The sequence below is a fragment of the Echinococcus granulosus genome, assembly GCF_000524195.1.
Source record: "Echinococcus granulosus chromosome Unknown EG_S00062, whole genome shotgun sequence".
Classification (NCBI taxonomy): Eukaryota; Metazoa; Platyhelminthes; class Cestoda; order Cyclophyllidea; family Taeniidae; genus Echinococcus; species Echinococcus granulosus.
The window spans coordinates 429953-446103 of NW_020170442.1; the positions used below are offsets into that span (position 1 = coordinate 429953).

At 42.3% G+C, this 16151-nt stretch overlaps 3 protein-coding genes across 3 annotated transcripts; 1 reads left to right on the plus strand and 2 right to left on the minus strand. All coding sequences in view use genetic code 11, as the record gives it.

The window, feature by feature from the left end:
- Window positions 1-1432: 1432 nt before the first annotated feature.
- Window positions 1433-8856, minus strand: EGR_06735 (hypothetical protein; the record flags this gene model as incomplete). Its single annotated transcript, XM_024495984.1, has 7 exons — window positions 1433-1513; window positions 5185-5396; window positions 6014-6102; window positions 6178-6279; window positions 6321-6390; window positions 7285-8653; window positions 8686-8856. The coding sequence occupies 7 exons, from the start codon at window positions 8854-8856 to the stop codon at window positions 1433-1435; spliced, it is 2094 nt and encodes a 697-aa protein (XP_024349644.1).
- Window positions 8857-9473: 617 nt separating this feature from the next.
- EGR_06736 (Protein pelota) lies at window positions 9474-11067 on the plus strand (the record flags this gene model as incomplete). Its single annotated transcript, XM_024495985.1, has 5 exons — window positions 9474-9704; window positions 9903-10275; window positions 10343-10631; window positions 10703-10881; window positions 10952-11067. 5 exons carry the CDS (start codon window positions 9474-9476, stop codon window positions 11065-11067), a joined length of 1188 nt encoding a protein of 395 aa, XP_024349645.1.
- A 797-nt stretch (window positions 11068-11864) lies between these two features.
- On the minus strand, window positions 11865-15458 carry EGR_06737 (silencing protein; the record flags this gene model as incomplete). Its single annotated transcript, XM_024495986.1, has 10 exons — window positions 11865-12071; window positions 12149-12347; window positions 12668-12699; window positions 12773-12824; window positions 13442-13602; window positions 14133-14232; window positions 14303-14514; window positions 14829-15172; window positions 15260-15366; window positions 15409-15458. 10 exons carry the CDS (start codon window positions 15456-15458, stop codon window positions 11865-11867), a joined length of 1464 nt encoding a protein of 487 aa, XP_024349646.1.
- Window positions 15459-16151: the final 693 nt, after the last annotated feature.

Below are 16151 nucleotides of genomic sequence, written 5' to 3' on the forward strand. Positions count from 1 at the left end.
CCAAGTTGCAAATTTAGGAAATAACTGGAAATATTATGTCTTATCTCTCCCACAACCTCATAGCAGAAGCTGGCCATTTTCGAATAAAAACTGTGCAACACCGTTTAATTTTCATAGGGCACGAAGAATATGGATTTTCCGATGTTTCTAACGTATACAGGAAAACCACAGTTTTGCCACAGAGAACGCACTAATGAACGCGGAGATGAAGCATTGACTATTAAAAAGGCTCGCTAGCGCGCAGAAACGGATAGATTATGCTCGAGGTTGCGCATGCACGACCAGCAATTTATTTGTGCTAGCGAATCATTTGGTAAAACTGCAACAAACCTTAGTAATACGTAGCATATAGCCAAAGAAGTGAAGTAATTACCGAGAGATTGTGGAGCAGGTTGCATGCGCATAAATTCTACGCCTCAAATATCCGATATGAAGGAAGATTTTTAAAGTACAGATGGGGAAAGTAATGTTAGTAGAGGGGCAGTGATCACCTTAAGGACGATTTTGCTACGAAAAGGTTGTGCCTAAATAAAGCATTTGTCAAATAACGTAAAAGCTTATGGAACAGACATTAAAAAAACGAATCAAATTTGATGAATAAGCATTCTAGCAGAGATAATAATTGGAGAGAGTTTTTAAGCAGTTGTTTTTGATTTAGCTTAGACTCAAATGCAGAATAGGCATTTGGATGAACGATTAAATGCTAATGTCAGACGAATTTCGGGCCAATAAATCGCCCCTACGTTTAAATCAAACACTCGAAAAAAAACGCCACCAAAACAAAAAAATGAGAGGGAAGCATCGGATAGATCAAGATCCTGAACCCAAGATCAGCCATGCGCTAATCGGATATGCACCCGTCCATTTATGTATAAGGTGGAAATCAGATTGCCAAGCAGACGAGTAAGCGGTTTCCTAATGAATTCCTCCCCAAAGTTGGATCACATGAGCTGCATCCAAATGAGTGTCCGGATGCAACATCAATGTTTCAAATTTTGCAAATTTCTGCATCAGATCTCCCGCGTCTGGCAACGGTTCACTTTCCCACTTTTGCAATTTGCAGTTCGGCCTCTTATTAGGACGAATTCGTCGGCGGAATCACCGAAGTGGATATAGTGCCACAGATTGAAGCAAACGACTTCCCTTGACACATCATAAATTTTTGCACTTTGAAAAGTGATGGGCAGCACGCCTTGACACCAGATTTACGTAGTAATGAGGGAATTTAAGCCAGAATCGGCATCGGTAGGTTAAACAAATAATATTGCAAGAATTCTGTCACTACATTGAGAGAACCAAAACGCAACCACTCGTTCCATTTTAAACGATATTCCAGTGTAATAACGGCTGAAAGTCCCGGCCTATTATTTACGAACTTCAATTTTACTGATTTTCCAGGGATGCTTTCAGCCTGTTCACCCAAGTAACCCACTCATGCATCGCCTGATCGCACCTGGGCAGCGTGACCACTCCGGTTGGCGCGACTACCTGTCGGCCGCTCCGGTAGTTCTTGCTAGGTGGCGACGCAAAATGCGCGCATCGTGCTGCTTGGGTTGGCAATCCTGCGTTAACATTCAGCCAATAGCAGGCCGTAGGGCCAACAGTCATTTCTGGAGGAGAATAGGTCAGTGAGACAGACAAGCAAGCAGACGAACAGGCGAATACCCCATGCCTCGAAGGTATGGTTATGGCCAGGGCAATGGAAGGACAAACAGGTAGACATAAAAACCAGTGTGGTTCATGTACTAACCCAGGCTTGCTAGGCAATCAAAAAACACAAGCTATTGTTGTCGGCAGTTAATGCGTGCTACGATAAATAAGTGAAAGATGGGTATCTGCAAAATTTGTCCTGACTTTGATAAATCAAAACAGTGTACTTGGGTAGAATGAAGGCTCCTTAGTGCATCAAAAAGGAAACGAACTTCACATGAACAAGTAGGAAGGCTAATGTACTCCCCATTTTAACTTCAAAGTTGCTGCCATAGGACGTTCGACGCGAAACTTACAGAAATTCGGAAACGCTTTCGGCTATTCGTCTCAAATTTCCAAGAGCAAATAACTGAAAGCCAGTAGAGATATCGCTTGTCACAATGAACATCAAGAATTAACATAGGTAATACATCAGCTTCAGTGCCACTTTCATTTCAATCACCAAACTAAATTGTACAGCAGTGGTGGTTCGACAAACCTTACTGGAAAATACAAAATTTTATGGTGAAAGAACGAATTAGTGAAAGCATGTCAAGAACATCGAAGAAAGTGGTCGAGCAGTAGTCGGTACCTCATTTCGAGCCAAACTATGTATTGATAAGACTTCATGATTAATGAAAATCGTCGCCATGTTTCCACATGCTAGTTTTCATCAGTTTTTTTTTCCATTCCTGCAGATAGTTCTAAGTTGGATTCCGCGTTTAAAAACATTGTTTTGAAATTCATCATGTAATTCAATTTATCAAAGGAACTTGGCAGCGTAAGAGATGTTAATCCGGTCAACCTTTCTTCAAATCGTACAAAATTAGAGGTAGCAATATAGCGCAGAGGAAGTCTGTTGTGTCTGGTGTCGATTACCTTCAGCTTCAAAGTTCCGAGAATGGAATCAAAATAGACATGCAAAGAAGTCTCAAGGCGACGTTTGCTAATGCAGTCCGAACCCCTGACAATAAAGTCACATTGTTGATGAAAGAGGAAGACTCGGCCATCACAAGAGTTTACGTTTCATTGTCCCTGTCTTAAGCACTGTTGCTGAGGCCGATTAGAGATGTAGGTCTGACGCCGTCTCGAGGACACTAGCCATGTCTCCGTGAGGGACACCCGGCTGTAACGACATGATGGTTCCCACTTCCGATAACTTAGAGGATTTTTGAAACGTCTTCTATGGTTACACTGAGGTGTATCCATACACATGTATCTATATACATGCTGATCCACTCTCGACATTTTTTCTGCCATTCCAAAGGAATGCCCCCTTTTTTAGGATAAACATTAAAAATTAATTGCCAAGTATTATTATTTGATTAGTCAGTCGAAAACCAACAGGGAATGGAAATACTGGTTCACTCACCAAGCATATTAAAAAAACGTAAAGCATCCCACCACCAGTACAATTTTAACACCTCAGATGTACAATCAGTAGTATTTTCAAAGGCTGGTAAATGTTTGGCAAACTATTACCGTTAGCGAGTTTCTAATTTGCTTTAAAAAAGGGCTTTCTTATTTTTTTCACTTTTACGCATTTTGATTAGACACTTTCAAGTGTATGCTATTCTTTAAAGCTTTGTTTAATTTGCACTGTGAAAGAGGTTAAATGAAATAAAAGAATCTGTAAAAGAAATGCTGCCACCGAAACAGGCATTCGATTTAACACAAAAATGCGAAAGTTGAATGTGAACAAGAAAACTTTTTGACTTCATTTGCATAGTCACAAAATAAATAACGATGGGTAGTAAAAAGTAACCAACATGAGTGCACTTTCTGAGAATTTGGTGTCCATTGTATCGTAGTAGGAATCGTTAAATGTATCAAAAATAATGTTCCGTGATACAAGATTGGTCTCTCTCTTCTTCCAACTTAGAATTATTCCAATCGAGAAATTAAGTCCGTAAAAGATTATCCGAGGAGCGATCTGCAGGCAACATGTTTGAGCAGTCAATAGTAAGCTTAAACGATAAATCCCATTAGTAACTTCTAGCAAAATTATCGTACACGTAAGATGCAGTTTACTGTGCTTCATTCATAACTCACTTGTGTTATTAATGAAACAGACAATGGAAACATTACTGGTTATCACGTCTACAGGTGGGAAATTGTCTGCATGATCGCTTAACCCATGCAAACAACAAAATAGGATCAAATAAATACCTTTCCTTCGTGCTTAAGCCTTAAAACGGGCGAAAATAGGCCATAGAATCTGTATCTGCAAAAAATTGCCATTGAGTTTGGCTTTTACCATTCTATCATTGCCGACAGTTAAATTCTGCTTCTGCTACTTTAAGCTAACATCACTGTAGATGTCTATCGGAAAAGTTGCTACTTCCACTGAGGCTAGAAATGCGTCCCATTTAAGACGCAGATGGGCTGTGGATTGTTTCATTTTATGAAATCACCCAGTTTCCTGCAGAATAAGCGTCTCCCTAACAATGCCACTGCCAAGGACCCCTTCTTCACTCATCCAAGTAAATTACTCAATTAAGTGAGCGATGCTGCTAAGATTTGATGGGGATTACAGTTAGTTATTATAGAAAAATAGCTTCGCTCTTGACTGCATCAAATGAAACCAGTGGTAAATTCCTGAATTGTAAGCTTTTAGTTTTGCGCATTCGGATGAATGAAATTTTCATGATTTCGGTTTAACAATGAAAAGCCTAGAATTCAACGCACACTGAAGTGATATGAACAACAGCTGACCGAGCTGCAGCATAAGGTTCACATTTTCTGCACGCGGAAAATGTAGACGTCAATTCACCAGCTCTAATTCTAATTCAAATTTGTTGACTTTGGAGACGATTTGATAAGTATAAAATCTGAGTTAGACTGCATTTTTGGTACTATCTTCGAAAACTATTTGGTCTCATTATTTGCTTCTCGAAACCAAAAACCTTCTGTACAATATATCCCCGAGATGCACTTTACTTGCCCATTTCCGAAGTGAGTAGAAAAATTCGCTTGCGCTTATAAGAGAACAGAACATTATCAAACGCTTTACGATTTTGAAATTAAGAGGACATACCTTTGAAGATATGTAGATTAAGCTAATGCAAATAAAACCGGTAGGAAAGGAAATTTGCTTCCAAAAAAGTACTACCGAGGTCATGGATGCGTGCCAGAAAAATTTATCTAACTGAATATGCTCACCGCGTAACCGAAAACGCCATCCACTTCAGTCAGTATGTGCGCAGACGGGCGTGATGAGACAGAGCACTGTAGTGATTCGGCTACTAGGATGCAAATCATAGCGGCATAGTGGGCCTATCCCAACCTTAGAGCTACGTAATCCGACAGCAAAGCTGTCCGCTCCTACTGAATGAAATATGATGGACGATACTCTTAAAGAAAATTTACTGATGAAAGATTGTCTTTCCAGTGAAATTGACTACACGACAAAAACTAAATGATTCAAGAATCGTAAGGGTGAAATCGAATTAATGTACTCGGAAAATGAGTAGCGATGAGATTAGGACAACTAACAGCAGCGCTGCTTCTGGTTTCAAGGCAGGTGGGCGCACCCAACTTACACACCCAGGAATAGAGAGATGCAGCACCGGGAGCACAGTCGCCGCCTCCTTTGTGTGTGCGCGGGCACGTACGGGGCGTGGGAAAAGTGATGAGTGGTGCACATACCCGCGCCAGCGCCCAGGCAGCAGCGGCGGTAATGGTGGTAGTGGCACTAGTAATAGCCCCTCGAGGCATTGATATAAACAAGCCATTCTACCAATTAGTATACCTACCATATGTGTACTACCTGGTATTAGGCCGAGGTCACCGCGTTCTGCAGCGGTATTGGTACAACTATCCTGCGTGCCCGGTATCTATCCCATCAATCAAGCAGAGTATAAATACTTTGACACGGGGTTAGTAAACCAACTAGCCCTAAACCACTTATGAAATCAATGAAAGCAGGAAATAGCTGACGATTTGAGAATCACAATTTATAACAATAATGGCAAGAATCTTCAGCTTCCGAGCACTTAAAAAGTCATCGATGGCTAAAAAACTGAACAGCTTAAAAGTATTTTTCTGTTTAATTCATCAAAACATAAAAATGGCATTCCAATGCTAAAAATAGTAGAATACAGAATGGGTCATGGGTCCCAACAGTGCAATGATGCATTCATCGTAAAACCGCCTGGACCCAAAAGATGCTCACAAAACAATGTGGAAGATAAGCACGGAAATTTGAGTTGTAATGGTTCTCAAAAAGCGAAAGAATTTGGATGTCGACTGATGAAAAGAAAAAAACAGTTTTAACAGTTGTTCGAATTTCAGTCTGCAAGCGTATAAACAAGGCACAACTCACGATGAACATCCGTGGAGTCGCTGAGTCGTGCAGTGCCGGGACAGGGCATTTTTGAGGCAATAGCAACGCAGTTCTTGTGGGTCTTCATGCTGAAAGGTGAGTAGGCATCGTGGTGGGGCGATTATCAGTGAGAAAGATCTTATGCAAATAATGTGCACACTCACTTGCAGTAAACGCAATGGGGAAAGCGCAACGTCAGTCTGCCGTTGCACACAGCGCAGGGCGTACGACGAACAAAGTCTGTAAACTTCGCCTCACTTTCGAATCTTATGATGAGGAGGAGGAGTTATTAACTTTAACGACTTACCGATGCGCATTTCCTGGTAGAGGAAGGAAATTCGCAGACCTGTTCGCATTGAGGGGGACAGTTAGCCGACCTGTGGATGAGCACCAAGGGACGGAGCGTCAGTTCAAGCAACACTCCCTTCTCATTCCTAACTCCCGATATATGCCAGTATTTATGAATAAAAATATTAGGATTACTAGGTAGTAGTATTACGTTAAATAAAACTTGATTTAAGGCGTAGCATTGGAGACCATACCCTCCTTTCGATCTTCATTTAAATGGAGATATTAGTTTTAGTGATAACAAAATGAACTACAAACGTGAGCCTGTTCGCCTGATTCCTTCGTTTTCTGTAGGCTAAGGTTCCGGCATTTTGTAAATGACAATTCTACTTTGACAAGGAGGATATCCCAATATTCAAGTATCAGAAAGAAACATACTGTCAAAAATGATGTCTAATGGCCTGACCAATAAAACTCAAAAACGTTAGTTGACACCATCCAGTAAAGTGGATAGAAGGAATCTCTGGTAGGACCAAAGTTGTCATCTCAGTGCAACAGTAACAGTAACAGCAGCAAAGCTTTGGACTTGAAAAGTGTTTTTACCGACGAACTATGAGAATGTCGTTACTCGATAGGGGAAAATAAACAACCACGAAACGAGAGGCAGGTTACTTATCCACAAACTGATCTAAGAAAGCACCCAGATCCGACTTCTTAAAGCTACGTCACAGCACCTGCCGAAAAGAGGTGAAATGTATACCCAATCGATGCCAGTAGATCATACAGAGACTTATCTCGAGAAGCACTGCGAACATCAAAATTGCGAATAAAAAGGCGACACGAGCAAAGAAAGTAACAAATACCGTACTTGATAACAGATTTGTTGCTAATAAATCTAGTCCATACCGTGAAGCCTAAGCTTTCAGTCGTACACTTTATAGCTAGACAAGATTTTTTACTGTCGTCAAGGTACCAGCATTTACCGTTGTGGTGGACGAGATTTGGCTGGTGCTCTGGTCGGGAGGTGCATTTCGGTGAAACGGGAGCGACAGCCCCCAAGTGGGTCGGAGTGGGGAAGCAGAAAACGTTGGAGTCATTTGCAGTGGGGGAGTGGGACTCAGGTGTGGCGTGGAAATTGGTCAGTTTTGTGGTGCTCCTCGGCGTCGCATGACCACCTTTCAGGAAACCGTTGGCAAGCGTTGTCGTTGCCGGCGCCATAGGTGGAGGATAGATTCTGCAGGCCAGGTTGGACTCGTGAGACTTACTGCGGTGTAGGGGGAAAGCGAACTTAATTCGGTGTTTGGAGGGAGGTGTGGTAGGCATTTTGAGTACTCTTTCGCGAGGTGTCGAGTTGCGTTGGAAGAAGGAGCAAGGTGAATGAGGTGGCTGTGGAGGACTGTCGTTGGTGCTAGTGTAAGACGTCGACATTAAGGCACCCCTCGATGGGGATTTCTGATGAATGGGAGTTCCAAAAACTCGAGGAGCAGGTGTGGAAGGAACGGAGAGCCCACCGTCCAAATTGCATGCCTTGATATTTGCGGAATTAGCTCGGTGTGTCCCGGGGGAAAGAGCTCGATAAAAACGTTGAAAGGGTACGGGCGTTTTAGCGTGTCGAGAATTTCTATTTAAGGTCTGCGTCGTAAGGTCCATAGCGTAAGCGGGGTGATTAAAAGAGAATTGCTGGTTAGAATTATTTATTGAAAAACACGAAGAAGGATGACTTTCTGCACCAGAACGGAGGGAAGGAATGGGAGGGGAAATTACTTCATTGAAGTACTCAATTTCGCTCGTCTGGTCGGAGCTGAACCGACCTGAACGCAGGGTGAGCCGATTGCCAATTGCAGCGTTAGAATCATGAGTCGATGCGGGACAAGAACTTTCCTCGATTTCTTGAGGTCCAGTCACATAGAGTGGAGGGCTGGAAAGCGGATCACAATGGAGAAGTACGGATCCATCCAGCCTCTCATACTCAGGGAAGGGTTCACTCCTTTCAGTCAGTTTTATAACTTGCTTTATCAAATTCCGTGTGTCGTCTTCGAAAGGCTGATCGCTCTCTAACAAGTCGATATTGCTGCGTATTTTTGATAGACCCATCAATATTCGATCAGTGTCCTCTTGAGAAACACTATAATCGTTTAAGATACCCATCACCTCATTCTCTGGCATATCCAAAAGCTTCAAAAAGGTTATATCGCGTAGATAGAAAAGGCCGTTAATCGTGTCTTCGTCAATGCCCAAACAACGAAAGCATGAAATTGAACTAGGATACTTCAGCAAAATAGAATCAGCCACATCCTCTTCCGCGTTGCAAATTTCCGAAATTTGCTGCGCAATGTATTCAAATGTTTTATTCTAGAAAAAGATGCACTGTTTCAGTACCTTACCTCTCCGTCTTGGACCTCTAAATTTAGAATGTCCCAGTAGTCATTGGATTTTTTGAGTTCTTTCCTTAGTGGAGTAAGCACGTAATCCAAGGTTATATCAATAAGACTTTGCAAATCGGTGCAATACTGCAGGGGAGTTTTACAAGCGTTATCAACCCGCGTAGCGGACATTTCGGAACAGGCGCATACACTACTGGCGCAACATCATTTGGTCACCTAGCTTAGGGGATTTCGACCTAAGCCTTGTTCATTTACATTCACTGGACGCAGATCCGTTTAAGACCACAAAGAAGTACAAAAACATTTTTTTACAAAGCATGCACTTCACGTAGTTTTATGCTTAACCGAGCACTAAGGCAATATTAACTCATCTAAGCAGTAACATACATCCTCAATCCAGATGCATTTAATAAAATAATATGAAATAGGGATGTACACATAATTAATAACAAACAGGAAAAGATAAAGTGTGGATTGGAAAATCCAAAAGGCTCTATACTCTTTGACGCTGCAAGAATAGGTAACATAAATGTTTTAATGATTTTTATTCTTTGTAGCTTCCAATTATCTTAGGAAGAAAATTGGTTTACCTCACTTTGACTCATGACAGTCCTAAGTTGTTTTACATCTTTCTGGCGTTGCATGTTTTTTGGGGGGGCTTGCTCACAAAATCTAATTAGGCTAGCTATTTAGATATGCGTATCTGCTGCCCCTTATACAATTGCTACACATTTATGTTACGATTGCGGCGCGCTGTTTATTCCACGAATCGCTGGTGTGCGTGCAAAATGCGGGTCCTCAATAAAAGCATACATAAGTACCTGTCTGGCACTATTTCGATGATTGCTGAGAATGAGGAAGATATGTGGCTCGTATACAACCTTGTTCAAGTTGGTGATAGGGTTTGCTGTTCTACAATGCGCAAAGTGCAGACCGAAAATGCCACCGGGAGTGTTACCTCTAAAACCGTTCGAACCAATCTTACAATCGAAATAGAAACAATTGATTTTGATACTCACGTAACCGTCTTACATACTTCATGATGACTTTTTGTTCTCTTGGTCCTTTAAATACTCATTCTCCTTAAAGTTGCCTCAATGTGCGCCTTATGCATGCATGCATTGTTTTTTTCTTCTATTCGCACGATTGCTATATCTCATGTTCATAAAGCAATTTGAGGTGGTTTCTGTAGAAATTGACTCCAGTTGTTGCTATAGGGGTCAGTGCTTCACCTCAAAGGCAAGAACGTAGTGGAGAACCAGCATGTAAAAATGGGTGCATACCACACGCTGCAAATTGGTGTGCAGGAGAAGTTCACACTGTACAAGGAGTCCTGGGACACAGTATCCCTTCTTCTGGTGGATCAGGCAGGTGATCCCACGCAGCAGGCCGATCTTGCCGCTGTGGTTATGCATGAGGGTCTAGCCTACGTTTGTCTTATTACCAAAACCACCACCCATGTTCGAGCCAAAATTGAGAGCACCATCCCTCGCAAACGAGCCAACATGCCCACCTCTCCGCACGATAAAGCAATTGCAAGATTCTTCGACCAAATCGTTCAAGCTATCGAACGCCACGTCCGCTTTGATGGTAAACATCCCACCCGTCTAATGGTTTACGCTTCTAATGTACTCACAATTTTTTTCCTGCATTTTAGTCGTTAAGTGTGTGATTGTTGCCAGTCCAGGCTTCCTGAAGGATCATTTTTTCGAGTATCTTTGTCAGCAGGCGTTGCGTGGCGCGGAGGATAAACGGATATTCCTGGATAACAAGAGAAAATTCGTGTTGGTGCACTCTTCTTCAGGTCATAAGCACGCGTTAAAAGAGGTTCTCGCCGATCCTGTAGTGGTGAGTAGGATTGCCAACACTAAGGCAGCGGGGGAGACCGCTGCATTGAACGACTTCTATCAGATGCTAAAGGTGAACCCCTCTCGTGCCTTTTATGGGTAAGTCTCCCCTTTTTTTCATTCTCTCGTAAATATGTGCTCTTTAACTAATATACCTTCGTTCTCGGCAGAGTAAAACACGTACAAGCAGCTGTTGACTCGTTCGCAGTGGAAACACTCCTGATCTCGGATGCCCTCTTCCGCTCTCGAGACCTGGCGGAACGTAAAAAATTCGTTGCCATTGTTGACTCAGTCACTAAGAACATGGGCAATGTGCGCATCTTCTCCAGTCTTAACGTTTCCGGCGAACGTCAGTTGTCCGCTTACCCCATTGCCATCTCTATCACTAATATCGCTAACTATGGCCTTTCTCTCTTTAGAGTTGAACCAACTGTCAGGAATTGCGGCAGTCCTGCGCTTCCCCGTAGCGGAGCCTCAGTCTGACGACGAGGATGACGAAGATGACTCTGATGACGGAGAAATGGTTACCGCCTGAGTAACTCATCTTCATTCCCTCATCTTAACCCTCTCTTAATGTACAGAGCCTCGGACTACCCATTTCCCGTATTAGACAAGACGCAGACTATTTTTTGTTGTCTGGATGAAGCGTTGCTTCCGACGGAAGTGCTCTCTCCTCGAAAACTACTTTTGGATTTCCACCCAGATTGGGATCTAAGCAGCAAAATTACCGACTCACTGGAACCGTTATTGCACACTCGCTGAGTGGAGCTCGTTGGTCTTCTCTAGAAACGCCACTTAGGATAATGTCGCTTATTTGTCCTGTCTTCTCCAGCGCTGTGCTAGACGGTTACGTGGTATCCCTTACCGTAATCACTGTGGCTCGATGCCAGGAGGCTGGCGCTCAAGACTCTAGTAAGAAATCGATAAGTGACCTTTTAAAGAAACTGAGGAGCACGTCCACAGATGAGTGACTCAGTTCACACCGATGTGACCAAAAGCCTAGTAGTGATACCCGTCCAAAGTGAACAGGCGACATTCGCGCTGTGCACGTAGATTTGAGAGTGCGATCGATGAATTTTTACTAATCTTATGATACGTTTCATCCGCACAAATGTAGCCGCACGAAGCTCTTGAGCCGCAATCACCTTCAAATGCACACAGTTCTTCAATATTGCCGCGAACCGTTACTCGCATTTAAGTCGTAATACTAGTGAGAATAAATTAGGTCAAAGTTAGCTCACTAGTCCAGCTTCGTGATCCCACTTTAGATCCTAAAGTAAGTTCATTACAAATTTTACACATATACTTTGCTTGCCAAGAGTAAAAAGGAGATCAGGTGGGCTTCTTAAATTTGTGTGACTTGATCATGTTAACGCGGATGCCCCTCAACTCGCCGGCGTATGGAGTGTCCTCCTTCCGTATGTTAGGTACCCTTGATTTATAGCGGATTTGGGCCTTCCTGTACTTGTAGCGCAGATGTACACGTGGATTCCTCTCGCGTTTATGACGATACTTCACAATGCCTCGATTTTCCATGATCTAGATGACAAAAAAATCATTTGTTATAACGTTTCTACGTAGTGTAAATGGAAAGGGTGCTTCCGGTGTAAATTGACCTCTTTCGTAACTGGGCGATTAGGATATAGTACAGAGCGCGAATGCTTCTCGCCTTCCTTTCCATTAGATTTCCCCTCATCACTGTTGTCCACGTCCATCGCCTCGTTTTCGTCGTCGTTACTGCCTTCAGGAGTGGCCTCCTCTTCAGAGTCTGCATTGAGAGCTTCCATAAGACCGGCTTTTGCCTCCCGGAGAGACCTGTAGAATAGGAAAATCGGCCGAGTTCTTCATCGTAGCACACAACAGAACTACGAATTGATGCATACAAAAAAGTGGGAAACACGTAAGTTGCTTTGAACTGCAATGTCACCATAACTCTTACTTATTTTAAACTAAACTTACACTAACTAAGGTGACACACGAGAACGGTAAAAAACTAGCCATTTTGCCAAATAAATTGACGAAAACTCAGATTTTGATGACATTTAAATACACCAAGGTTACGTACTGCTACCTCACAAGATTTATTCAATAACAGACATGGAAAGTGAAGAAAATAATACATAAAGTACAAGTACCTAGTGTTCGAAGAATTTGCTGTTGCATCACGCTGCGAAGAATGGAAAAGCTGGTTGAATATCGTCAATATTCTAATATGAGTAGAATGATGGGCGTGGTCGTACCTCTTGCGAAAGAGCACTTTTGAGGTCAGCTAAAGGTAGGAGGACACTTAGGCTAAAAGAGGAGAAGCAGATACAATTAGTAAACCACTTTTGTAGTGAGAAAAAGTGGAATCACGAACGAAGAAACCTTGGGAGATATCTGTCCAAAATCTGATTAGCAGTATTGTTGCTGCAAAACTGTCCCAAATGCTGGTAAATTTATGATTTTGGACTTAATCTGGCCTTTATAAGGAAACACGAAACAGCGATACAAAAGCCAACCCACTAAGGGAAATTTTCTTGCAATCCGTACTTTTCACCCTAATTAAATCAACTTTAAAACTACATACAAAATACTTTCCTTCGCTGGTTGTGTGCCACGATAACTTTGTTTTAAAAAGCCGTAAAATAATCCATCAATCCTTGACGCTTTTCAGCTCTAAATAAATCATGACAACAAAAACGGAAAAGGAAATTGCGTGAAAAGTGAGCACTCCGTTCCTGTTCTTCAGGAGAATGGTTCTTTAAAGTAAACGGAATTCATCTTTCATATTCGCGAAAACAATTATCAAAATTATGCAAATGAAACGATCTGCTTGCAAAAATTGCAGCGTGAAATATAACAGTAGAATTGTAGAACGCCTTCCACAAAACGAAAAATGGAGTAGGCGTGTTGAGCAACAGACGTACAACTGGGCGCGCTGTTGCGAGTTGGCTATTTGTTTAGCCATTTCGTGAATGTGGAGTTCCACCACCCTGCTATCCGCCGCAGCCGACCTGCCCAGGCACAGCAGGCGGTCACCTGCAACGTTGAAGAAACCCGAGTCGTCGGCCACTGTCTTCTGACGCTCCTTAAACAAATATGTCAAGGTATGCAACCATTTTAGAGATGTGAGTTGGGCTGTTTAAAAGACTTAAAATGTAAAATGCAAGCCCGGTAATGTATCGATGCAAATCGACACCTCGTCTAAAAAAACCGCACCGAGTGCCACTTTTATCACATTGACAAAAGTTTTTTATAGAAAAACAGTAGTCTAAAAAATTTAAGACACCGATACTCTCCATAAATTGTGCCCCCAATCGCGTACCATTGTCCTCCCCAAGGTGTTGGATCTATTTTACTGATAATTTAGACACTTTATCCTAGTCAAAGCCATTGATAATACTCAAAATTGTTGCCTACACATATCATGGCTTCAAAGGTACGTAATAAACGGCAATATTCAAGTCAAAGCAAAAGTCGAAAATTGTCCAGTGCATTTTAAATAACACAACATAACATTTATCACGAAAACAAAACGGAGGTAAAATTCACACTAAATACGATTAGGCGCCCACCAATCAGGTAAAACAGTGGCAACTAAGATCAAACAGAACTGACGCCATGTAAATATCTTAGCTGACGGTGGATAGGATTGTGATGAAAGCCCGGAGTAGCGATACGGCGATGTACAAGGTAGGATTGAAGGACACCACAGTAACTTGAAGAAAAAACGCATAATGAAAGCGCGACACAAACTTAAGTAGAGAAAGTTGCTGACAAAATCTCACTTTGACAGCCATGCAATGCGTTCCTTAACGAAGGTGGCAGTGACTGAATCTGGCGGGAGGTTTTGCAACACCGCAGAGGTGAAGCCAGATTTGGTCGGGGTTTCAAGGCCCAAGTACTCGGCCAGTGGAATCCACTTTTCGTTCAGCCAGGTCTGACACTTGTCAAGTTCCCTAAACCACAGGCCACAATCCGGGTAGTTGTCGTTAAGATACTAAGGGGAACATAGAAATCGGATTACGCATCACAAAGACCCAATTTTTTTCACATTTGATTTTTCCTTGAATTTATTCCTGGACTGAATAAGGTAGCATAAGCGTGATTAGGTACTGAATGGCCAAACCATTAAAAATATCAGGTACGTGTAGCAAGAAAACTTATCTGGCTTAGAGAATGGGTGCGAAATCATATTACGGTCACTCACGGACTACCTGCTGTAAGGAAAGTCGACTAAAAGTTATGCCACCTACACAAAGCACTGATATTCCAGAAATGGAGAGAGTGACGCAGAAACAAGGCTAAGTTTACCTTTTGAACAGTCGCCTTGTCACGATTCCTAGGCCAAACTAGGAGGGGGAATCCATGGCTGCGGAAAGCTGCAGCCTCCTCATCCAATGTTGCTGGAAATTTGGGTAATTTGCACACATTGGTAATGGCCTTTTCAAAAATGAGAAAATCGAGTGTTTTATTCAAAGCGGATGGAACATCTTCACGAATATGCAACTGAAGTCGACTTTGACCTGATGAATAGAGCAGCTCGCCTCTTGAAAGTGGACTTGTAAAGAAAGCAATGGATGAGTGCGGACTGGGATGAATTGTATAAAGTGACGACTGCCTTTGGTGACAATCCTTAAAAAAAAGCCTCACGGACTCTAAAAGGAAATTATTGAACAAAATACAGGATAAGTAGGACAATTTCAACCCAAAATATATCTAGTGGCAACGGGAATAATAAAAACGTGGAAAGAGGACAAGCAATTCAAGTTGATTCCTCTTCTCCAAAACACCTTCGTCATTCTCGTCATATTTTTCACCACCGTAGTATCTGCTTTGTGCTTTTGTAGAGCTCTAAAAACAGTAAAATCACAAAAAGCGAACAATCCAATACCATGCCTCGCACCGAAGCCAAATAACTAACCGCTCTCTAATCTTGTCCATTATAACAATGAGCTGCAAATGTGCTAGAGACAAAGTAACGCAAAGCATCTAGCAGCACTTGAAAAAAGGATTAAAAATTTTGACATTTTCTTGATCCAGCACACGACTTCTTGCCTCTTTATTAAAGGTCAGACCATGAAGTACCAATTACGACTTTTTATAATGCAAAATACGTTTACCTTAACCAAGAAATTTTAATCTTTTTGCCTCTAAGATATAAGAGATATACTAGAATAAAACTTTGCCCCCACATAAGTGCACCTGAAAAGTGGGAGAATCTGCAAAATTGCCACTTAATGTAATGTTACCCTATAGGCTTTGTGTAATACGATAGTGGTTTATCCCTCGGTTCTGGTGAGGCGCCACTTTTGTGCTTCGAGTTAGCCCCCTTGTACCTCGCTGGGTGGGCTGGCCTTTTGGGCCATGCCAATAGCCCAGACACCTTCTCTGCGCTGAATATATATTCTGCCCGAGTATTTTGTCTTCTTTCGTCTTCAGGGAGTCTCGGGACGCTACATTGGTGGCAGCGGAAAGCGAACCCGATCTTGAAAGACATGTATCCTGATTTTCCACTTCTGCATGATAAGCCTTAGTGGAGCGGAAGAAGTACATATGCTACGGATGGGAGAATGGTGATGACCCCTAACGGAAGGGTTGATGTTGACGTCTACCTTTGGCATCTCTCCCAGTCTC